This window comes from Galeopterus variegatus, unplaced genomic scaffold, assembly GCF_000696425.1.
Source record: "Galeopterus variegatus unplaced genomic scaffold, G_variegatus-3.0.2 Scaffold877, whole genome shotgun sequence".
NCBI lineage: Eukaryota > Metazoa > Chordata > Mammalia > Dermoptera > Cynocephalidae > Galeopterus > Galeopterus variegatus.
Window position 1 is genome coordinate 350,991 of NW_007726988.1, and position 26,291 is coordinate 377,281.

General features: G+C 39.4%; 1 protein-coding gene across 2 annotated transcripts in view; it reads left to right on the forward strand.

The window, feature by feature from the left end:
- The window catches only part of PANK1 (pantothenate kinase 1), a 54,085-nt gene that overhangs the window by 12,272 nt on the left and 15,522 nt on the right, over positions 1 to 26,291 (forward strand). For both annotated transcript variants that reach the window (XM_008573102.1, XM_008573103.1), the window contains 2 exons: positions 17,202 to 17,554; positions 25,865 to 26,118. In XM_008573102.1, the coding sequence (XP_008571324.1) occupies positions 17,202 to 17,554; positions 25,865 to 26,118 (607 nt within the window). The remainder of the gene's footprint in view (positions 1 to 17,201; positions 17,555 to 25,864; positions 26,119 to 26,291) is intronic.

The following is a 26,291-nucleotide window of genomic DNA, read 5'->3' on the forward strand; positions in this document are numbered from 1 at the left end:
TCTTTTGTCTTTTTCCGTGTCCGGCAACGGATCGCAACCCTCAGTGTTGCCCCCGTACCGGACCGGGGACCGGCAACAGGATTGCAACCCTCGGTGTTGCTCCCGCGCCTCGCTCAGCCAGCGAGCGGGAACCGGTCTGTATGTGGGATCCGAATCCTCGGGCGGGAGCGCCGCCACGCTTCCCAAGCGGCGCACTTATCCAGTGCGCCACTGGGCCGGCCCAAGAGTATAGCATTTTATGATGCATAGTTAGATAAATAAATTCAGTTATTCAACCACAGTTAAAATTGTTACATCCCATTTGTAGCTAGATAAATGGAAACCTGATATTGTGTTGACACTGGAGAATAAGTTTGGTTGCCTGCACCTGTTATTGTTTGTTTCTAATTAATTTTTAAGCATTTCTTGTAATCTGAGATTTGAAACCTTATTCTTGTAATGAAATAGATCTGTGCCGAAACGCTGTTTTGGGATTACCCCAGAATCACTGGGCTAGAAGTGATTAGTATCTTCTACATAGTTTTTGTGTTAAGATATAGATTAAGAAATAAGGAACAGTATTAAAAGAATTCCACGTCTGCTTTCCACTGAAGTCACTGGGATGGGGCCAGTGGGAACCTGAAGACAATTAAGATGTAGGACTGGGCTCAGGCCTGGAAATCTGGAATTCCTGGATTCAGGGTTGTACTGGGGGTTTACAAGGAGAGATATAGCTGAAATTTGTGAAACTTGGGATTCTGGGCAATATTTAGACCTATGATCCTGTATTTCAAGTTAACCACAAGAACAAAGAAAAAGTTCTGGAATCTATTTAGAATTACTCTGTTTATTGAGCATTCCTGGGATTAAACGAGTTAAACATGAGTGAATTATCTGTGTAAATGCCAGAACTGGTTTACTTTTGTCAATTTTATGAAAATGTACTTTAAATGCATTTTATCCATCCCTGGCTTCTTTGATAGAATTAGTACCATTTGATGTATTCTAATAATTTAAGAATATCATTAATATCAGTTTTTATACTGGGTTTTAATACAGGGAAGTCTTAGATAATGACATACAAGGTGTTTGGGTTTGTTCATTCAGTTGGTATTTGTTATGCAACAGCTGTACAAAGGTTGTTCAAAAAAGTTCACGGAAGCATTCGTATTATGCTTTAATTCCATTTTCCATGAACTTTTTGAAGTACCCTCATATGTAGTGCATAACTTTTAGGGGGTCCAAATGTTTCATTCAAAATTCTTCTTAATTTTTTTTGTCTATTTAAAAGCTGTCATTAAAAAGCATGCTGGAGCCCACTTAATTAAGGTTTGGGTGAGTTCCTTAACCTCTGTGAGCCTCAGTTTCATCATCTGTAAAATGGGCATAATAATTGTGCCTACCTTATGAGAACTAAAATAATACACGTAAAAGTCCTAGCACAATGCTAGGCACATAGTAAGCCCTTAATGTTAGTTGATACAATGCTGCTGCTGCTACTGCTGCTGCTGGGTTAACTCATTTTTTATAGGCTTCGAACAAGCTTCTTCTGAATACTTATAGACCATTGCTTGGCAAGTTTGTAGCTCTGAAGTCTCACAATTTGGCCAATACGTATATGGTCCACATAAAATTGCACAAGCTAATATACCACTTCAGCACAATGTACCAAACCCAATTAAATTTTAGTCAAGGCTTAGGCATATTTGCTTGGTAAATGCTTTCACTGTGGTTTAGGTCAGTTATGTAACAAGTAAATAAGTAACCTGTCAAGTCCTGATAATGCTGTCTTAGAGTTTTAGCACTTATTAAAAGGTTTAGATGTTTTTGTTTGATTTTTATATTTATTACAGGAAAAGTGAGGAGTTCTTGGATATTTTTAGTATTCAGCTTTTTTGTGAGACATGTTCAGTAAATCTTTCAAGCTACCGAAATCAGATTTGATTCAAGAAATCTCTGAGATTGCAAAGAAAGCTGTTCAAAAAACAGTTACAATTTGCACCTACTCTCTGTGAATCAAGCTTTTCTCCATATTGTATAATCTAAACAAGGTACAGAAATAAATGGGTGCTGAAGTTCACAAAACTGCAGCTATCATCCATTATTATTCTTATTAAGTTTATGTTAAATATGTAAAATTTACTACTAATTACTAATTAAACATTTACTACTCATTACAATGACCATCACTTCTGCAACTGCCAGTGATAACTCACAAGGCAGCTGAGAGCTGGAAGGAAGCAAACGCTTCTGAGCAACCAAAACCAGTGTTGGGAAGTAGATAAGATTGGAGATGCTCCTGCATTTTACACTTGGGGTACTTCCTGTGCTCTCAACCAGAGTCAGAGTTTTAACAGACTTGCTTTTCTGGTTTCTCTGCATTCATATGTAGCAGGTTCTAGATAGATATATTGCAGTAACACTGACAGCAGCAAGAAATTAACAACATTAGCCCAAAAGCAAGACATAGAAAGCTGTGATAGAGACCAAAAAATAAAAAAAACCCAAAAAACAAAAACTCAATACTGATAGCAGCTGGGGAAGCACAAGTTTCAATGATTTCTGATGATATCAGTGTATAGTGGGCATAATAATTGATTATCATATGACTCTGAATCATCAGAAAGAGCTGAAATTATATTCAGTCTATTTTGCTTAAGAATATGGGAGAATGAATCATGCATTTTAGAAAGATTTCCTTTAAAAACTAATATAAATTGGCATTTATATTTTAAATCAAGTTATCTATAAGATGAGAGTATTGAGATATAATTCACATACCATACAATTAATCCATGTAAAGTACACAATTCTATAGTTTTTAGTATATGAGGGTACTTTAAAATTTCATAGAAAGATTCTTATTATCTTTTAATTCCATTTTTCCTCAAACATTTTGAAGTACCCTTATATTCAGAGTTGGGCAGCTATCACTGCTATCAATTTTAGAACATTTTATCACCTCCCAAAACACATATTAGCAGTCACTTCTCCTTTTCCCCACAACTTCCAACCCTAGACAACCACCAGTCTTTTTTCTGTCTCTATAGATTTGCCTATTCTGGACATTTCACATGAAAGGAATCATATGTGATTTTTTGTCATCGGTTGCTTTCACTTAGCGTAGTGTTTTCAGAGTTTATCCATTGTTATAGCATGTATCAGTTTTTTGTCCCTTTTTGTGTGAAATAGTATTTCGTTCTATGGATATTATCACATGTTATTCATCTATGTTCATCAGTTGGTGGACATTTGGGTTGTTTCTGCTTTTTGGCTATTATAAATAATGCTGCTATGAACATTCATGCCCAAGTTTCTGTGCAGACATATGTTTTCTTTTCTCTTAGGTATATGCCTAGTACTGGAATTGCTTGATCATATAGTAAGTCTATGTTAAACTCTTGCTGAACTGCCAGACTGTTTTCCAAAGTGACTGTGCTATTCCCAACAGTGGTGTATAAAAGATTCCTACTTTTCTACATCCTCACCAATATTTATTTTCCTTTTTAATTAAAATTAAATAACTATCCTAGTGAGTTTGAAGATGTGTCTCATGGTAGTTTTGATTTGCATTTCCTAAATGACTACTGATGTTGACCGTCTTTTCACGTGCTTATTGTGGGCCATAGATCTTATATCCCTGCGATACTAACATCTTTATGATTTTAAATTTTTTGTTAAGCTTGAGTCTCTTGTCCAGTTAAATTATAAGTTTCTTGAATGGCTAGAAAGTGTCTCTTTACTTTGCGATAGTTACCATGTTTAAGAGGGTGCCCTACGTAGAGCTGCCATTAGTAAGTATTAAAAGATTGTTCTAATTAAGTAATATGTGGTTCTAGGACAACTCACAGCAGTGTTTTTATTCCTTTTTAGATTGTTCTTCTTGATTATTATCAGTCCTTGTGGACTAGAATTTAAGTGCCAAGGGGGCAGCCTCACTGCCGCATCCGGACTCTGTTCATCACACTTCCTCACACTGTCTAGCAACAGCATGTTGCTTTTCCTCCCACGGATTTGTCACCCCTTTTCCCCTGGGCGACGGAGCCACCAAAGATTACTCAAAGCCCATCTCTTCTGAGCAGTGAGAAGCCCCGAAAAGGGGTTAATCTCCTGGAACCCTCAAGATAGAGGCATTCCTTCCATTTGGGAAATTAACCCCGAATTGGGGTTCTCTTTCCGCATTTATTCTCCAGACCAGGAAGTTTCAGGAAGAGAACATGGGTGGGGTTTTTGCTAAGTACAGTTTAACAAGTTTAACAATAGAAACTGTTAACATTCAGTAAGACAAGCAAGGTGACATTCCATAATGCAGTTTTCAAGAAGTTAAGTCAATCCACCAACAAAAGCTTGATCTTAGCAAACATTCTCTTCTTATAGCAATTTCCCAGTATCTTTACATATCAATCAGTAACCTGTCTGTCTTTGAGCCAGCAACCTTGCTGTGTTACAACTCTTTATCTTACAACAGAGACTATAGCCTAGGGAAAATTTCCTGTCTTTTGCAAGGTTAATATTTGAAACTGCAAGGCTTTGGAAAACCAGGCCCTGTGAAATACATTTGCTTTATATTCCACAATAACAAAATAAGTACCTGTTCAATTGGTTAATGAATAAGCATGTAGTTGGTCTCCAGTTATTTGAGGTGGGTGCATGTGGTCTTGTCTTTATTTCAGTGTGCTTTGCCATTTGAACAGCTGGCACATCTTTTCTCAGCCCCTCCTCTCCCCAGATTGACTTTAAAGATTTTGACTTTAATAGTCAAGGCTAAAATAAATGAACAAAGCTCATTTCTAGTAGATCTGTTGTTCTGTCTGGTGGTGCCACCTAGCATGCTCCTCTCCCCGATGCCTCTTTAATTAACTGCTCCCTGGTATTAAATTGTCAATAGCATCCCTAGTGTGAATAAGCATGCTCTGGTGGCTTGTCAAGACAGAAAGCTAAACCTCTTGTGGTTTAAACTGGGATTTATTTAAGCAGGTAATGAGATTAGCATCATGAACCTCAGTGCAGGGCATTAGGAGGCTGGAGTTAGCCATTGCTGGATGGACACTGTGATCAGCTCTGGTTGCTGAATGATCACACTGGAGATAGTCACACAGGTGTGTGGTAGTCATGTCCCTTGGCACACCTATGCATGGTCAAAACTATGGAATCTTCTTTTTAGTCCAGGGACTGTATTTTTGATGAAGAAAGTGGTATAATTAAAGCTGAGGACCACATGGAGGGTTGATATTCATCTCCCGTTGCCTTTAGGTTGGCAGAACTGGCAGCTTCTTGGTGAGAAATAAGGGTGATGACTGCAGCTGTCTGTAATTGCATTTTCTTCTCACCTCCTTTGAACAGCCTGAGAACATTACAGTGGAATGGGAAACAAACTTCATCTGCCTACCATTTTTCCTTCTTACAACCTGGAACAGAAATACAGGGCTTGATTGCAGGGGAGAAGAGAAGTTCACTGGTCACTAGGGTGACACTCCTCTTTCTCCTCTTATTTCTCTCATAAGGGTGGCATGGAGAGGCTCCAGAACCTTAGGGAAGAAACAACGCTCACTGAGCTGCTCAGGGACATGAAGAGGAGACTGAAAGAAAAAAGTTTTTTTAACCTCATGGGTTTAACATTTTTGGTCTCCTCCTCTCCAGCTCCATCTTGCCCCTGCTTCCTCCTGACCCAGATCCAAGCTAAGAATACATTTGCTGGTGCTATCAGAATGGCACCTTAGCGCGTGGCTTCCTTTACCCCTGCAAGAGCTTTTTTTTTCCAAATCTTAACTTTAAACAAAAAAGTGACATAGCTTTTATGTTGGTGTTTCTGTTTGTTGTTCTGATTTCATGTGGTTGTCTGTCTCAGGATCAGTCGCATGGGTTGCAAGTCAAAGAACTTCTGCCTGCGTGACCTAAATACATGAGTGCTGTTGCCAGAGCTCACTTCTTTTTTTTTTTTTCCTTTTTGTCTTTTTTCGTGTCCGGCAACGGACCGCAACCCTCAGTGTCGCGCCCATACCGGACCGGGACGGCAACGGGATCGCAACCCTCGGCGCTGCGCCCGCCCCTCGCTCAGCCAGTGAGCGGGAACCGGTCTGTATGTGGGATCTGAACCCTCGGCGGGAGCGCCACCGCGCTCCCAAGCGGCGCACTGTAGCAGTGCGCCACCAGGCCAACCCCAGAGCTCACTTCTTTATGGAGGAATGCATGCTTACCTTTAAAATGGCAGTCACTGGGAGAAAGGAGCCCATCAATAGAATTTAATCATCATGGATGGGTGATATCTTGGACTTCGAAAGCTGTATTTAAAATTTGAAGATCACCTGCGCCACTCATGTTGTAAATTTTCTATAAATAATTTCATTAACAAGAAGTTGGATGTGTTCTGGGAATGGGAACATCTGGTGGGTGGTTGCTGTGCACTGGCTTCAGCTGTCAGCAGCAGAGTTCTGCCCTCACAGTTTCAAGCAAGGGCAGCTCATTCAAACTGTGATTTTTCTCACTTGAAAAACATGGGCCAGCTATTTACAGCATTCATTTTGATTCAACTAGAATAGTAGTTCTGAACTCGACCGGTGAGAACTACAGGGGCCCCTCACTGAAAACGTTTTCTGGGGCACCACTTCAGTCCCCCCAAATCAGAATCTCCAGGTGATGGCCTGAGAGTTTGTGTTTTTAACAAGTGTCTTAGGTGGTTTTTATGATTAGGCAAATTGAGAAACCATGCGGTTGAATATGGCCAGTTGTTTTTATAAGTAAATATAATTAAAACTTAGACTTTAAAATTTAGTTGCAATAAATACTAAAATCGAAGTTGCTTTAAGGGAATGTGGTTGTAAACAAATCATAGAAGCCTGATTCAAATTGCAGATGCAAAGTAGATTCTGGTATGCCAGAATCCATGCCAGTTCCAACCTCCGGTTGGGTGTGGAGCTAAATGTAAAGAGGCTAACTTGTGTGGGCCCCCAGCACTTCTGCCTTTGTGGGCCCCTTCCTCTATAAAAAATAAATAAAAATTTTATTTTATGACCATGTTGGTATAAAGACGAACATATTACTATTATAACATTTTCTTCTACCTGAAAGTTATGTTGTCTTCTGATTTTAAAAGACATTGAAATATTTTCCTGGGTGCCTACAGTACTGCAGTTCCTAGGCACTATGCCCACTGTGCCTGAGAGATAAATTGGCCCTGCGTGGAGAGGTGGTGAGATCCAGACTTTACTTGTCTCTGTTGCTGATGTGATAATACAGGGCTTCTCTCCTTGCCTCAGAAGTTTTGAAAGGAATCCTCTCTGTTCTCTTTTTCCCTCTAGCATATTAGAATATGATTGGCCCTTTTGTTCCTACCCTTGTCTGGGTGAGAGGGAGAAAGCTGATTGGAATCTGGGGCTGTGCCAGTGGAAGAAGGATTATTGTCACACAAGGATGTGTGGCCTTTCCCACAGTGATTCTTTCCCACAAACATGCCTGTGCCCCCTGAAGTGTGTTTTGAATTGCCAACTTTAACATAATTTTTGCCCTAACAATAGTGTAGGTGGGTAATCAGACCTCTTCTCACTCTAAATTCCTGCCTGAAGAAAACCTTGTGGGGTCAAGCTTCTAACTGGCTGAACGACTTTGCTCTTGGGTGTTAGGCTTTCTCTGCCACTCTTGATGGCTTGTGTCGAATGGATTATGGCCAACAGGTTTGATATGTGTAGAGTCTTTCAGAAGACAAGAAGAAACTATTGTTAGCATACTGTTTTCCATGGACAGGACCACAGATAATGCTATCTGCTCATTGAAACAAAGTTAAAAAAATTTTTTTTCTTTTGCATTATTACAAAGAAATTTTTAGCTGAGAATTAAAAAATAACTCTGATTGCGAAGCTTAAATGTGCTGATTATAAAATATTGAAAAGTGTCAGAAAAGCCAGAAGAAAAAAATTCACTCTAATCAATGATCCAGAGGAATCAACTGTTAACGGTTTGGCCTAAAATGTCTAGTCTGGTTTTCTGTGACCAAAAAGCCATTTAATCTTTAGACAAAATTATAATCATATAAAATGTACCATTTAATCACTGCCCTCTTCACCTAGCAATATAGACTGTAATGAACATTCTTCTCACATTATTAAATGATGTCCTGCAAAATGATTTTAATGGCAGTGTGTTGTTCCTTTGTGTTATTGGATAATTCTCTGTTTAACCAGCCCTCTATTATTAGACAATATATTGGTTTTCTCATTATTATAAATAAAAGCTCAATGTAAAGTTTTGGACACACGCATAGTTATTTTTTTAGGGTAAAGAGTATAGAAATTTTGAGCTTTTTAATATACATTTTCAAATAACTTCATGGAAAGATTGTACCAGTTTACATTCCCATCGACAGTATATCAGTGCTTATGCCCTTGCCAACACTGGGTATGACCACGTGACTAACATTCAAACTAAGGAAATCTGGCATGCATTAATTTGAAAGAAACCATAACTCAAGTTTCTTTGCATAGAATATCAAATGCTTAACAGATTGCTCTGTATGCAATAATTATGGGTTTCTTTACAGTGTTACGGAAACCCTTTTATTAAATTTAACATTTACGACTTCAAGGTCCTTAAACAGTTCTTAGATTTTCAGTTGTTATACTTTATGCTGTTAAAAGTATGCTTTTGGAGGCCTCTATATGTGTGTATTTAGGATGATGGGATGTGAGAACTAGACATAACTTTGGTGATAGGTTAATCTCCCTCCATATACAGATTAGTAAATGGCTCAAGTAAGAAACTTGCCCATACGGAATTCTGTCTGTTGGGATGATCCCAGTTGCAGGTGACAGACAGCTCATCTCAGACTGCCCTAGCAAAAATGGGGAGTTTATTGGCTCTCGCAACTGAAAATGGGTTCTAAAACCTACTGACTATCCAAGGCTGACCTAGGATAATCTCCTGATCTAAGCCTCAGTTTTCTTATCTATAAACAGGATGTTGGACTCAACCTAAGGTTCCTTCTACCTCTTAAAGTTAAACATTTCTGTGATTATATTAGCAAAGAATTACATTATACTATCAACCAAGTTTACACATAATGAAGGTAAGGCTAGCCCTCAAAGATAGGAAATTTTTAAAGAAATACAATTCTGTTACATACTTGGGTCTAATTTAAGTTTTGTTTTGTTTTGTTTTCTTGTTTGACTTACACAGGTCATTAGGCAACTTGAATGTAGTTAGTATTCCTTTAGTGTAAAAAGTATCTTTGAAGCATTTTAAAAGTCTCTTTTCTGTTAATTACAAAATCCTCAAACGTTTTTTCCATCTTTTAGTTTGCTTCATAAATGTTCACAAGTAGTGGAGAAAGAAATTTCAGTCCTGCAGCTCCCTATTCACAATTTGGTTGAAACTTGAGAGAATTGTTATGTTCTTGGCAGTAACTTGTTACTGAGCCAAACTCATGCCCTAAGGAGCTAATCTCAGGTACCTAATTAACATTCGGGAAGAAACACTGGCATTAGGGATTCTTGCCTCACCAGGAACACTTGTGCCTCACTAGGAACACTTCTGAAATTTCTATGGCTGGTTATAAGGAAACTCAACATTTAGTTTTCTACACCGTGAAATCAATAGGATGTCCATTTGCTCATGTCAGGGTCCCTTGGCTCTGTAAAATTGCTTCTTTGTAGGGCTGGCTGGTTAGCTCAGTTGGTTAGAGCGTGCACTTATAACACCAAGGTCAAGGGTTCAGTTTCCCATACAAGCCAGCTGCCAAAAAAAAAAAAATTGCTTCTTTGTTAGGAAACCTTTTCTGTTTTATTTTTTCTCCCCTTGTCTTTGCTCATTTATGCTATTTGGATTTCACTGCATACCCTTGAAATTTACTGCAGGAAGCATAAATGCCCCCCAGAGACTATTCTAGTGTTCTGAAAAGGTCTTTAAGAAACAGGCTTTGTTTTAAAGCCATCGACTACCAATTAAGTTTTAAAATATTTTCATCACAGTATTTGAAATGCAAATTCATTTCACAGTTTTTGGCTTTTTATGTTTTTGTTGGTTTGTTCTTTTGGCAGCTGTCCAGTACAGGGATCTAAACATTTCACAGTTTTAACTACTACCAGATTGACAATCTTGGTTTGTGTTTGGAGAAATTTTTAGACAGAAATAAATATAACAGGACCTACATACCTTTTTATTAACACTCAGCTACCACATGTTCATCAGTGATAATGACAGTCTCTTTTATCTGGTTCTGCTGGAGAGGGAGGTTTCCAGGGAAAAAGAAATAGCCAAAGATTTTGATGAAGGATATACCAGTCAGGATAGGCAAGGTTATCCTGCAGTAACAAATAACCCTCAAATCTCAGTGGCTTAAAACAACAAAGATTTATTTCTCACAATACAAGTTCATTGAGCAGTGGTTGGGAGCCCCTCTGGCTGATCTTCACTCTGAGACCCAGATGACAGAGCAATCACTATCTAAATTTTGCTGTCCTAAAGGGTCTCACATCAGCCAGAAGTGCTCTTGCCTACAAGTGACATACACCACTTCCATTCCACAACTCGCTGGCCAGATTAGGAACATTGCTCAGCTCAATTATAAAATGGTCAGGAGCTGCAGTCTGACTCCATGGGCCTGGAAGGAAGAGACCAGAAGTATTTGGCCAGCAGCTTTAGTGGTATCACAATTTGCTCTTCTGCATAACACATATTTGGCTCACTGTCCCTCTTATAGGTGAAATACATTCATCCCTTCCCCAAAGGAGACCAACCCAAAGTCCCACCCAGTCACAAGATCTGGATGATGCCAAATTTAGGCTCTAAATTAGGTGATAATACAAAGTCATTTCTACATCAACTTTGGACATGGTTTCTCCTGATGTAGAACTTCTGAACTAAAAAAGGCAAGTTATCTGCTCTTTACCCCCCTCTCACACATTGTATATTCATATATAATGGTGAAACAAAATTTGGGAAACTCAATATATACTCCTATTTGGAAAGAAGGTGAATGGGAGACCAGCAGTCATTGGTCTTTGTGTAAAGCTACTTGTACCTGCCCATAATCCTGCACTGACTGGGCCAATTGCCGAGCTAGGGCTGGGTCTAGTGCTCACAGGCCCCTCAAGCCCATTGTCGAGACTGGGTCACAAACCCTTCACATGCCAGGCTGGGTCACCAGACTCTTCACACACGCATCTATGAGCAAGGTAACTGGCCAAAAGGTCCTTGGAACCATAGGTTCGAGAGCATGGCCTCGCCCAGCGGACACCCAAGGCACTAGACGCCAGCCAAGCCACAGAACTGCACATGTGCATTAACTCCACCCACACACAACTTATTTACAAAGAATGCACTGCACCACCCCCAACCTGACGGAGGTGAGTGGGCCTGATTTAATTATTCTATCTTCCCAACACCTTGTCATTAAAATGCTGAAGTATTTCTGAAATCCCTCTGAGCTCCCCACCTTGTAGGTGAACAATGCTCCTTTGGGGTCCTGATTCTTCCTGGAAGGGCCTCCCCAGTCCGTTGTTCTCTTGAGTTCTTGGCTCCACCCCTTGGGGGGTCTCCTTTTCCTGCAGGCTCCTTGATCACATCTAAATTGAACACTGAAGAACATGCCCTTCTTAGAGGCTGAGCCGCTTTCTCTGCTGCTTCCTGACTTTAGATGCTCGGGGGCGGGGGGGGTGGGGGGCTCAAGAGTTCTTTTACATTTTGAATGGTTTTCCCAGCCATTTTATGTTCTGGCACATGGTTTGTTTGGCAGTACGACTCTCTCTCTCTCTCTCTATCTTTTTTCCATTTGATTCTAGTTTATTGCCATATGCCAACAGTCAAGCCCTCAGTTCTTTTCTAGGTGTACTTTTTTATTTGCTGTATGCCTTTGTGTTTTTGCTTTGATGCCTTAATGGACTTAAAGGATAGTAGAACCAGTCCATCTTTGTTGGGAGAGCCATACCTTTAATTTCTTTTTCCCTGAGCTATTCTAATTGAAAGAGGTAACTGAGAAGCCATACCTTAATTGAATCTTTACTTGGAGACGTCTTAACCCTTTCAGTGTGCAGTGAGTGTGATAGCCATTTTCTTCATTTGAGAATTAAAACGCGAAAAGCTAAGTGCTAAGTGCTAATTAACTTTTTTCACTCAAAGGCTTTCTTAGTTTTATTTTTTATCGGCTAGGAAAGAAAAGTAGCTGCTTTTTCCAACCCTGCAAATCCCACTTTATGGACTCTATTCCCTTTCCTTTGTGTTTGTAAACCAGCCAATTATTTCCTGAGCTCAGCTTGCTTTTTTTGGTTATACCTTTTAAAATGCACCCAATAGTAGCCAATAGTAACCAACACATGCTACTAACATTTGACTTTCAAACTCACTAGATCTGCTAACTCTTTAGGTCTATTATCTGCCTTTCAAGTTATACATGATTGTTTTACTAAGTGCTTTGCCAATCTCCAAAATCCGTGTCCTTACTCCCGCTGCCTGAGCTCTAAGCCAGTGTCGCATTTTTTGTTGTTGTTAAAGCTGCATTCCACTTCAAAAGTCAGTCAGAAAAGGCCAGGTTCTGTTGCAGCAACCAAAAACACCCAAATCACAGTAATTTAAAAGTGTTCTTTTGTGCTCATGCTATATGTCCATTGAGGACTGGTTGTGTCCTCACTTCAGGATCTAGGCTGACAGATGAGCCACTAACTGGAATGTTTCCCATTGCCGTGGCAGAGGCAACGTTTTGGAGGGTCTCATGCCTGTAATTAAATGCTCTGGCCTGGAAGCGATGACATACATATCACTTCTTTTCACCATTAAAGTATTTCTTCAGCATTGTTTTTGAGCTCTTATCCAATAAGATGTCTTTTGAGACAAATAAATATAGTTGATTCTTATAACTATATAGTATTCCATCAAATGTCACATTTTATTTACATATTAATGGACATATAGATTGCTACTGGTTTTTCATTATTACAAATTGCTGCAGCAAACATCTTTGTATTTGTCTTCTAGTGCACATGTGCAAGAATTTCTCTAGGAAATAGTTCTTTTTATTCTTTAAAATATGCTGAACAAAGATGCAGTTACAGTCAACCATTTTATCTGTAGCACTTTGTTTTATGAATATCTGCTGCTAGTTTAGACACTCCTCACCATGGTGGAAATTATTTTGAATGAGGGGATAAGGTTTATTTGAGGAAGTCTTCTTGTGAGGTTTGAATCTGGTCTCCTGCTGAACATTGCTAGAAATTGTCTAGAAATTTTTTTAAGTGACATCTAGTTTGAGAAAGAGGAGTAAGAGGCAAACACAAATATTTCGTATCTAGAACCAACATCACTTCTGGCAAACACAGAACAGGCTCTTATCAGTAGTTCAGCTGAATTTATCAAAACATCTGGACATCCTGGATTAAAGAAAACATGAATCGGGGATGAGAGCTGCACTAGGATGTTCTTCCTTCTCCTTCTCTTCTATTTCCAGTCACAGTGTAGGTTTAGGGCAGCTTAGGTTTACTGATCCCAGTATCAGGAAGATGAATAAAACGGTACATTTAAAATATGACAGTGCCCTAAAACCGAAATTAAAAAAAAAAAAAAGAAAATGACAGTGCTCTGAAATAGCATTGAACTGTGAAGAGCATTACATTTTTTATGAAGGAAAGAAATGAGCATAAGTAAATAAAGGCAATTTCTATAGTTAATAGAAAACTAGCAAACACTTAAACTGATACAGTAGTTCCAATCCCTGTCCTTTTTTACCTTAACCCAAACCGTTGATGTAACATTTAACTGAATTTTCAAAACTACACTTTTTGTCCCACAGTTTTGTTGAGTTGCCAACAAAAGCTTTGAAAAAGCTCCAGAATAAGCAGAAGTGGAGCAAGAAGAAAAAAACAGGGTTCCAAATTACTCATAAAAGGTTTCAGTGACCCCTGCAGCATTTTTCAAAGTAAGACTTCTTTTCAGTTGCCCATACTTAGTATCCAACCAAATAAAATGTTATGTGGCAGTTCTTTCTTCCAGAAGTCTGGTAAGAGCTGTGGCTGGTTGAATACTGGATTTCTGGCAGAACTAGATTATTTTCTGGGTTTTACACAACTTGTGTCCATACCGTGCTGAGATTATCTTTTGTTTTCCATTATTGCTGAATTCTTCTTTTCTTATTTCTGCATGTACCAAAAATTCTAAGTGTAGAATTTTCTCCATTCCTTTCCTTGGATCTCTAGCCTCCACCCATACATCCTGCTCATCCTGCCACCCACTCAATATTAACAGCCTGGGGGCCGTCTGTACCTTTCTACAGGCTCATATAATCGTAAACACATAGAGATTGTCCTTCCTTTTTCTTCCTTCCCTCCCTCCCCTTCTCTCTTCCTCTACTCCTTTTTTTCTTCCAAATCCAATGGGATAAATATTTTATTTACACTTCCTAGGCATCTCTTGCTTTTCTCATTAACAGAAGATTGGGGAAATCGATCAAGTCAGCTGGAGTAGATCTCACTTGTTCCTTTTAATGGCTGCCTGATATTCCAGTGTGGACGTCATACATTTCATTGAACAGTTTCCCTGATAAAGGGCATACACTTTGTTTCCAGTTTGTTTTGTTGCTGTTTTCTAATTTGTCCACTCGAAAGGGTGCTGCAGTGAACATTTTTGTTCCTTTCTTTGAATACTTTTGCTTTTTTTTATATGGCCCAGGAGAGGCGTTAGTTGGGTTAAACATGTATGTGTACTTTTAATATTAATACATGTTGACAAAATCTTTCCAAAATGGTTATCCTACCAATGTTCCAGAATTCCCTTCCACTATTCCATCCAGTAGTAGTAATCTTCCCTACTCTGATAAGAATGGATTACAAATGCAACATTGGCTGCAGAGCCCAGGTACCTGTTAACATGCCATAGCATATTTGAGTGGCATTTAAAACTCTACAGCAAAAGACTCTAGTCTGCCTTTACAATTGGGAGTGCTTGTGATTTTTCTTTTAAATTTCTTAAAGAATTCATAGAAGGTTTATACAGGTGGGTAACTGGAGACCATTCTAATGCAACCCATTCATTTCACTGGTAAGGAAATTAAGATCCGGAGAGATGGAGGAAATTACAGTGAGCTAGTTCCTGGCTGCTGCTCCTGGGAAGCAGTTGTCCTGAATCCTAATTAGGAGCTTTACCTATTACACCATGCTGCTCCTACACTGTGGGCTATGACAGTGAGTTTTAAAGAATGCACCAACAAACTTCATCTGTGAGCTGAATTGACTAGCAGGGATGAACTGTTTCTGTTTTTTTTTATTATCTCCTGCTAGGACAAGCAAGCTTCCTAACCTACACTGGGCTGTGTGAGATTTGCTTTGTAAACTTCCACAAAGATAATAGGACATGGGCCGGCCTGGTGGCACACTGCTACAGTGCGCCGCTTGGGAGTGTGGCGGCCCTCCCGCCGAGGGTTCGGATCCCACATACAGACCGGCCGCTCACTGGCTGAGCGAGGTGCGGGCGCAACACCGAGGGTTGCGATCCCGTTGCCGGTCCGGTCCGGTGCGGGCGCGACACTGAGGGTTGAGATCCGTTGCCGGTCACGAAAAAAAGACAAAAAAAAAGGGGAAAAAAAAGATAATAGGACATTTGTTAACTTGGCCTTGTCTGCAGAATTTGTTGCTCTTAATCTTTGGGCGGGGGGTTGGAATTTTATTTTTCTAGTTTCTGCTCACCAAAGGTGGAGCAGCTGACTTGTATCTTATAAAATAACAACAGCAGGCAGAGAAAAGAAGGTTTTGTTTACAGGAATGGTTTATGCACCTCGCCCTCAACCCTCCTGAATAGAAAGCTAAGTAGTAGGGGTTCCTAGAAACAAAGACCTTCTGTAGGTCCCATTTATGTTTCTGGCAATGTTGTATGCCCAGTTTGATAGGTGTAGTATGTGCAATTTGACAAGGGCTCATATGGATGTTCTCTAGAGCTGAAATAAAATAAACTTTTTAGAAGAAGCCATTTTTGCTTGAGTCTTTAAACTCGGTTTTAAATTACAGTTTCAGGTTTAGCCAATGGATTCTTCTGAGGGAAATGAAAGGGGAGACTCCAAAATTTGGGTTCCCATTTTGGTTTGCCCTGTGTTTATTGCAGAGTGTTTGACAGCATAGCATTAACTTTCCAGGCTGTCTCTATTTAAAGTCACCCTGTTCAGGTAGCTCAGCCCATTTTCTTAATAACTATACAGATAATCACAGAGAAGATTCATTTTGTCTTAGATAAACATCTTGAGCAGATTAAGTATATATACACCTAGAGGCATACATATATATATGCCTTTGTGTTTCAGATCTGGGTAGGAGCTGTGGTTATTTGTGGGCTTGCCTGTCAGTGGCCTTTATTCCTCTGGTTTAGTAGTTCCCAGACCTGCAGATTGGAACCACTGGGGAACTTTAAAAAAATACTCATGCTTGGGTTCCACGCCTGAATTAAATCAGAATCTGTGGGAGAGGAAACTAGATATGGAATGCTAAAAGCTTCCCAGGTGATTCTAACACGCAGCCAGGTGGGCAGGCCATTTGGGATGGAGAGAGTATCTCTGCTTAATGCAGAAAGAAAGCAGAGGTAACACTAGCTGTTCTTTTTAGAATTCTGTAACTATACATCATCATGCCTGCCCATCATCTCTCATAGTTTACTTTCCTCTCCCTTTCTCCTTCCTATATATTGTGTGGATTAAAACAGTGGAGTCACATCTTATAAAGTCAGCTCATAAGGCAAAAATTAAATCATTGAAAAGTGCCCTAAGAAGGCACTGTGTAGGTTAGAGACCAACACACCATCTCTTGATATACCCAGCATACTCAGCTTTTCTTCTGGGATTGGAACAGATCAGTTTCTTTGGCTAAGATTCTGATAAAATAGTTACCATTTGGAGACATGATATATGCAAAACACATATGTCTTTGAATATTGGAATAGCACTCAGTTTGGTGAGATACTTGAGCCCCCAAAAGCATATAGGAATTGAGACTGGCTTAGGGAACTGCAGAAATCTTATTTCTCATCTCATTCAATTCTGAGGTGGACTCATTGAGGGGTGTGGGCTGAGTGGTGGGCACCACTTAAATTGTGAATATCTCTGCCTGTGCCTTCTTTTAGGCACATATAGTTGAATTCAAGTAAATTGAATGTTTAATGCACATGAAGATGTGATACCACTGCATTTCCTTATTTACTATTCAAAAACTGAGCGTTCTTTGCATGTGTAGAATCCAGCGGCACTCTTTCTTTCTGTCCTCTAGCATTCCCGTGGTTTGGCATGGATATTGGTGGAACGCTGGTTAAGTTGGTCTACTTCGAGCCAAAGGATATTACAGCCGAAGAGGAACAAGAGGAAGTGGAGAACCTGAAAAGCATCCGGAAGTATCTGACTTCTAATACTGCTTATGGGAAAACAGGGATCCGAGATGTCCACCTGGAACTGAAAAACCTGACCATGTGTGGGCGCAAAGGGAACCTGCACTTCATCCGCTTTCCCAGCTGTGCCATGCACAGGTTCATTCAGATGGGCAGCGAGAAGAACTTCTCCAGCCTGCACACCACCCTCTGTGCCACGGGAGGAGGGGCTTTCAAGTTTGAAGAGGACTTCAGAATGGTAGGTTGGGTTTGTCCTTGTTAAAACAACAAAACGTCACAAGCTCATAATCTTGGCATCTCGTGTCTAAGAACTAGACTACTAGCCTTGTGACTTTGGACTAGTTTATTTCACCTCTCTGTGCCTCAGTTTCCTCACCTATATGAGCCTGAAAATATCTCCTACCTCACAGGGTTATTACATGAAGGATTAAATGAAATAATATGTACCTGACACTTAGTGAGTACTCAATATGTATTAGTTACCATCATTATCATTTCCGTTAAAATTGCTGCCATGTAATGTGCTGAAGACAAGATGATATAAATCCCCTTCTGAAATATTTTGGTTAGAATTTTCCACAGACTCTTACTATATAATCATGATGGCAGTTTTATAGATACATAGACTGAGACCCACAGAAGGCTTTCTATAAATTTTACTAAGAATGATTACCTCTGTCTACCCATTTGCTCTCATTAGTGTCTTTTTTGTTATATGAACGTCATTCATAAGTTTTGTTCACAGACAAAAGCAAAATCTTTGATATTGTGTATAGGTGAATTCCTTCATTATTGACTACCATTTAGCGGATTTGGTTCTACATAATAAGGATTTTGCTGTATCCTGACTGGCAGTACATACCAACTCTGCATTGCTCATGTGGATTTGACAAATGTGGCTGAAAGGAGGATATGGATGAGTAACATGGAGTCCAAAGTTTCTCTTTATTTAGCAGTCCCATAACATCTGTATGTACCAATTTCCCCATCTTCTTCAGTCAGGACAATAATCTCCATACTGTCTAGTCTCATCTCACGGAATAAAGTGAGAATAAAGTGAAATAACAGATGTAGATATATCTTGGAAAATAAAGGGAGCTAGATAAACAAAAGTGATTGAATGTAGGAGAGGGAAGGGTTGGAAGGTTTTAGGATTAGCCTTACCACAAAGTTAAAAATGTAATGAGGTAAACTTAAAATATATTTTCTCAAATCCTGTAGTGCAAATAACGAGCATTTTTATTTTTATCAAAAGTCCGGTTTCTGCATTTAACAAGCTGGGTGACTCTGGGTGCGACATGTTCCTCCCAGTTTTATCATCTGCAAAAACGTGGCAGTAAGGTGGATGGAGGAGAGAGAGTTTCTAGGATGTCAGAGCTGGAAGTGTCCTCTGGAGATGAGGAAGTATAGCATTTTTGTGCTACATGGATGAGGAAATTAAAGCTTAGAGAGAAATTAAGAGGCCTAGTAGTGCCTCCTAGGTAAGAGCTGGGCCTTTGGTTCAATTCTGACTCAGAAGGAAGTGCTGACCCATCCCCAGTGCTGTGAGCTCCTCAGGTCCCTCATGGACACTATCTGTTCATCTCCACTTCTCTAGTGGAGATGAACCAAGGTAACCCGGAGGATTTATGCAACCTCTGTCGATGCCTCTGTCCCTCCTCTGAGTCGATGTATGTCCTGGGAGAAAGTTACTCAGTATGTGTTGGACATGAACAAGTGTGTTTCTCGGGGTTCTAAACTGAGAAAGGTCATATCCTATTACAATCAAGATATAAAAGCCTCTCCTTCTGGCAGGCTGTTGGAGCCTAATGAATAGACTGGAGCAGGGAGTAAGTCTGGAGTATTTGCAAAACAGCCTGACCAGGCGTCTATCTACAAAAGAAAAATCTATGGACTGCCTTCTGTTTCCATGCTCAATTTTGGCCAAAGTGAAGGCAAAATTGAAAACTTTTTCTTCCCGTAGGCTGTTTGACAGTGTATTAAGTGATATGCTCCGATCCTTCCAAAGTTTGTGAGAACGAATAGGATTTTTCATCCTCTTTCCTAAGCACTCGTTCACTCACTCAGCACATAATTTGTTATGTTCCTTCTATGTATCAAATAATGTTATGAACAAAACAAAGCTTATATTCTAGTAGGGGAAGACAGTCAAAAATGAAATGGTGATAAGTGCTATGGAGGGGGAAAAAGCAGGTCAAGGAGGACAGGGAGTGCTGGGTGAGTGTTTGTGTGATGAGGTAACATCGGAGGAGAGACCTGAGAAAGCAGGAGAGTAGACCATGCAGGTATCTAGGCAGATGGAACAGTGAATGCTAAGGCCCTGAGGTCTCCTAAATCCAAGCCCTCCCCCTTTCCAGAAAATTGAAGGTGCTTACTTAGTTGTAGAGGACTGATATATACTGCTATATATATTAAGCAATTTCACAAACAATAAAGCAGTGCATATACATACCTGTAAAGTCCTATTATTGCTTTGTATAAAAATCATTGTTTTTGGTAGAATACAACTTGGCAGGTAGGAGTTTTAAAAATTGGTGGGGCTGCAAAATGGTGCAGCCTTTATGGAAAATGGTATGGAGGTTCCTCAAACAATTACAGATAGATCTATCATATGGCCCAGCTATTCCACTGTTGGGAATATACCCAGAGGAATGGAAATCATCATGCCAAAGGGATACCTGTACTCCAGTGTTTATTGCAGTTCTATTTACAATAGCCAAGAGTTGGAAACAGCCTAAACGCCCATCATCTGATGAGTGGATATGGAAACTTTGGTATATCTACACAATGGAATACTACTCAGCTATAAAAAAGAACAGAATACTACCATTTGCAACAACATTGATGGACTTAGAGAAAATAATACATATTAAGTGAAACAAGTCAGGCACAGAAAGAGAAATACCACATGTTCTCACTTATTTGTGGGAGTTAAAAATAAATAAATAAATAAACACAAACAGATTGGGGGGTGGGGGGAGAAGACAGAATAACCACAAAAAAATTCCTTGAACTTTTTAAGTCAAGTGAACAGATTTGATGCGGGGGGAGAGGAGGAGGTGGAGAAGAACAGGTAAAGGGGCATGAAAATCAACTACAATGTATATTGAGAAGTAAATTTTAAAAAAGAAGGGAAAAAGAAAAGGAAAAAATAAAATAAATTCATCTGAGTGATTTTCTTCACAAATTTTGAAGTACTTCTTTCTTAAAATATATTTTTATATTAGAAGTACTTCAAAAAGTTCATTGAGACATAGAATTGAAAGGTAACACAAAATTTTCCATAAATTTTTTGAAGACCACTCTTATAGTAACTGTACTTAAATCTTTAGATATGGTTAATTATTCTTCATCCAATTTATAAGGTACAAAAAAGATCTATAAACCATGAGACAAGCATTAAATTAGACCCCTGTGTAGAATACTTTCAATTGAACAAAGTTGCATTTTGTTCATTTTTCATTCCTTTTTTTCTTCCCTTCCTTCCTTCCTTTTTTAATATTTTAGCATCACTGTCACAACCAAATTTCTGACTGGCAAAAATTAGCCTTCAAAATTCACAATTTACCAAAGTGGAACACAAATGAAAAACTTAATCTAATTTCAAGCTAAGGTCTAAGACAGAGATAAACCAATGAGGAATCCCATCACTTATAAAAGTGGTTCCTCAAAAGTGGGGAATCCTGCTGTGCACCAGGGCACTGAACATTGTAGGTTTCAGTTAATTGTGTGTTTATTCCTACTGTCTATAGTCTGCATGTTTTGCTTTAAAGAACCTAGCAGAATATTTTACGTACCCATTCTAATATTTTCATCCACAATCACACTTCCTAACTTCAACAAGAATATTCTTAAGAATGCAGAGTATTCTTAACAACAGAAAATTTATGGGGAAAAAAATCCCATCCTTTCTGCCCATGTAGCTCTTCATTACAATAGATACACTTGTGATTTTTGTTCAGTCCAAGGCTACCAATAATTGAAGTTAGAAGCAATCCTTTTAATTGCCTCTAAAAAAAAACCTACCCTTTGAACAAATAGGATTCACCACAACATTCTGTTGACAGGAGATTTAGGGCAGAACAAAGGATTTTCTGATTGCCTTCATCACAATTTTTTCAATGTCTAAGGACTTAAAAACTGACATTTCTTATGCCAGAAATCTCCAAGGGAACAGCCTGAAAAAGTTAGTAATGGTGGAAAAATCATCAGGAGAGGGTAGGGTAATTGTGGATATGTGGAATCTCTAAATCTAAGAGGACCATTCAAGAACATTTATTAGCTTGGTCCCTGCTATTAATCCAGGGGCTGATTTGTGATATCGCAGGAGCATAAGTTTTGTAGACACTGTCATTTTCCATTTCATTTTGGCTTGACACTGTCCATTCATAGATGACCTCTTTTATTATTGGATGGAGAGAGGAAGTAGCCATCTTTGAGGTTTTTGTTAATATTTCTCATTCACTGGACATGTTTGAAATTTATCTCTCTCTCAGGTCTCTGTTAGGTCTCCTTTGTGAAAGGAAAAGAACCCTGAGTGTGATTTGTACTTCAGAATCAACCATTTTATATGCAAATTGTTCTTGGGTTAATAAGATAACCTTTTCTGTCACTTCCAATTTGATTTATGGAGCCAGTGTCAGCAGAATCACCTTGGGAAATGTAAAGTATCAGACAGATATGTATTTTATTCATTTCTGAAACAAATCTGGTGACTCATTTCTCAGCTACAGGTGAGTGTTATAACTGGTTTGGGGTAGGTTCAAGGAGTAAATATGGAACTTCTTGGGATAGTTTTTACCAGATTTATTTACTGAGTAGTTAGCTAGCTATATAGTTAGTTATTTTTGACAGACTGAGCTAAAGCACATAAGGAAACCCTCTTACAATTGTATTCTGAGCATGGCTATGTTCAGGATTCATATTTTTTCTAGTATTAGCATATACGGAATCACTGAATGCTCTCTAAAATTTAGAGCCTTCAGTTTGGAAATGGCGTTTCAAAATTTATTTCAACTTGAGATAAGACCTGAATTATTTTAGTTCCCTTGTGTATAGTACCTTATAGTTTTCAAAGATTTTTACACAGCCATCTCATTTGATCTTGAAAACAGCCCTGTGAGTTAGCTAGGACAGGTGCTTTTAGGGAGAGTATGTGACTTTATCCCACACCAGTAGTGGTGTGTGATAATAGACTCATTCCCAGCTCTTCAGCTGCAAATGCTGTGCTCGTCCTTCTCTATCTCAAAGTGTGGTCCCAGCACCAAGAGCTTGGGTATCCTCTGGGATATTGCTAGAAATGCAATTAGAAACTCTGTGGCTAGTGGCCCAGCAACCTATATTTTAGCAAATGCTTCAGGTGATTCTGATGTGTCTAACATTCGTGATCCCCACTGGACCCATACTTGCATGGGTGACTTTGGTACTGGGCCAAACAATGTTAGTTTTTCATAGTTGTAGTTTGAAAGTTTTTTCTACTTTACCTCTTCTCTTGCTTACTTGCTAGCCTTGGGATCCTGAGTAGGTCACTTAACCTGCCGACTGCCAGTGATGTATTTTGTCTGCAAAATGGATAGTAATAGTAACTTTCTTGCCTTAAGTCCTACAATGGGATCTATACAGTTTTCGATTAGCTTCCATTATTTACAGAGTTTGGGTTTTAGGGCAGAAATAGGTTTGTTGTTTTTAAGTTTGGGGAGTGGTTTAAATTTAACTTAATGATTTAGGAATTGGCAGAACTCATACTCTCCAAAAGTGCAAAGGAGATTTAGAAGCAACGGGATGCTCGAGCCAGCTCGGTCTTAAACGAGCCCATGTATGCATTTCTTCCCAACTCTGTGTTTAGTGACATCCTATTGGTAGCTTGAAATTGGCCATGGTGGGGGGTGACTACACCATGGAAATTAGTAAATGCTATAATCCAGGGCTTTTGCTTCCAGAGAGCTGGTTGTTAAACATTTACCAGCATATCTTGGTCACAAGGTTATATTCAAATTAGCTGAACCTTCATCTGCATATTTGCTGGATCTCATATTTCAGATTTGTCATGATTTAAGGCCCATTATAGAGATTAGCATTAGAATACATATATAATTGGTAGTGCAGTAGTCAGATTCAGCCCACAGATGTGTTTCGTTGGCCTGCAATATATTTTTTAAAATGTTAAATTAGCTGCCAGCATTTAAAAATTGGAAGATTTCACATAAAAATCTGAATTTCTAGCTCTTGAAAAATAGGATTATCTGGCAACCCCGTCCCCCTCCCCCGTACCACACAGCAACAGTGGAATGGAGGTGTTTGTTTTCTGTAGCTTATAACAGAGTAACTGAAACAAGGTAATTTATAAAGAAATAAAATTTATTTCTTACAGTTTTATAGGCTGTGAAGTCTGAGGTCCAGGGGGTATATCTGATGAGGGCTTTCTTCTCTGTGGGAACTCTCTGCAGAGTCCTGAGACAGCGAAGAATTACCATGGGGCAAGCAGGGGAAGAATGTGTTAATGTGCTCACTTGCTCTCCTTATAAAGCCACTAGTGCCACTCCTGTGATAACCAATTTATCCGTTAACCCTTAATCTATTAACTCGTGAATGGAATAATCCATTCATGAAGGCATAGTCCCCACGATCGAATCATCCCTAAAGGCACCACCTCTCAACACTGCCACATTGGGGATCAAGCTTCCGCATGATTGGGAAGGGACAAACAGACCATAGCAAGGTGAATTTTCGGTAGTGCAGGTGGTCTTGTTTGCCACATTCCCCTCATTCTGTGACTTTACATCTAGTCAAGGGCTTCACTCCTTTATGTTTTCTTACTATCTCATTTAGGTATTTGAGTTTGTGACCCCTGATATAAAGAAAGCCCAGAAAAAGTGTTTCTCAGTAGCTGGAATCTGAACGTGGTGTTTTAAGCTTTCCAAAAAGTTAATTCAGTTGGGCTCATGAACTTCAGCGTCAGGATTAATTCCTAACTTGTTCTGGATTTCAGATGGCCTATTTGAAAATCCAAGTAGCAGTGTGACTCACTATCTTCACTTGGGAGCCTGACCTCTTTCCTGGATGGTGATGACTTTCCAGGGAGGTCTCTAGGTCTCAGTGCAAGTGACTAAAGTCTTTGTTTCCCTGCCTGGGGATACACGACCTCAGTCTTCAGAAATTTCCATGCCTTAGTAAAATGTATGGAAGAGGTGTTTGTTTGCTGCTAGCACTTTATTTGAATGTGATTTTGAGGGGAAAGGTAATATAACTATGATTTCTTTCAGATCAAAGCTGTATGTGCTTAGTTTATTTGCCTTGACAGGTTTTTCTTCTTCCCTCACATAGTTTCAGGATGTTCAACTGGACAGACTGCGTCCATCCATGTTTGTGATGTTGGCTCTTGGCTTAGCTGTCAATATTCTGGATGAACCTCTAATTAATTTTAAGCAGATTAACCTGTGGTCCCAAGGCTGGCTGATGAAATGGCTACTTTTCAGTTTGGGGTGATCCACAAAGTGATAACTTTCCCTGTTCCATTTAATAAATGTTTATTAATAATCTTCACAGCAACATATGCAGTGGGTATTATTATTAATCCCCATTTCACAGAAGAGGAAACTGTGACTTGAGAATTTAAGTAACTTGCCTCAAATCCTTCAGCTAAAAAGTAAGTTTTAGAGCTAGAATTCAAAGCCAGGTCTGTCTAAATCCAGAGCCCAAGACTTGGAAAAGTGTAATTGGGCTTTGGAGGCTCAAAGGAGATTGTCCCCAGTTTTCAGGCTTTCAGGACCTCGTGCCCTGAGTGTAGGATTCTGTTGCTTTCCGAATATTCTCTGCTCTCTCTGTGGAAAAGCCCCCTCTCAGCAGCGTGCTATATTAGATTCTTGTGGCTGCTGTAACAAATTACCACAAATTGGATGGCTTAATAAACAGAAATTTATTCACTCATAGTTCTTGAAGCCAGAAGTCTGAAATCAAAGCATTGGCAGGGCCACATTTCCTTCAGAGGCTCTTGGGGAGATTTCATTTCTTGCCCCCGTGCTTTTGGTGGCTGTTAGCATTCCTTGGCCTGCAGGGCAGCGCTCCAGTCTCTGCCTTTATCTTCATATACCTTCTTCTGTGTTTTTCCATTTTTTCCTGTGCGTCCCTTTTTTTTTTCCCTGTGTGTCTCTGATAATAAGGACATTTGTCCTTGGATTTAGGGCCCACCCAGATAATTTAAGAAGATCTGTTCTAATTATATTTGCAAAGACTCTTTTTCCAAATAAGGTCACATTCACAGTTTCAGAGAACTAGGACATGGATGGATCTTTCAGGGGCCACCCTTCAACCCACAACACAATGGATGCTTTCCCAGCAACCAGGCCAGTTCCTGTCATTTAGCATATATGCACTGTGGCCAGAAGGCTACTTTTCCATGGAATGACTGATTATCAGTGTGATTATGCAACTCGTTTCAAAAGAGTTTTCAGGCTTTTCATGTGAATGACCCAATCTTAAGTCCAACTAAATCCTCTGGAGCATCCCCTGAGGTGATCACACTATCTCACAAAGTTTTGTTTCCTTTCAGATTGCTGACCTTCAGCTCCATAAACTGGACGAACTGGACTGTCTGATTCAAGGCCTCCTTTATGTCGACTCTGTTGGCTTCAACGGCAAGCCGGAATGTTACTATTTTGAAAATCCCACAAATCCTGAATTGTGTCAAAAAAAGCCGTACTGCCTTGATAACCCATACCCCATGTTGCTGGTTAACATGGGCTCTGGTGTCAGCATTCTGGCAGTATACTCCAAGGACAATTACAAAAGAGTTACAGGGACCAGGTAAACATGTTTTCCACCAGGAGAACCTTTTTATGCTTAAACCCAGGCCTCTTCCTTGATGATCAGTTTATAGTAAGAACTTAATTGTATTGAATACATTTTTAAGAGAAATATCTTGGCCTCCTCAGCCAGTCCAAAAAGGAGTTATTGAATGATATGTTAAAGGAGTAAGA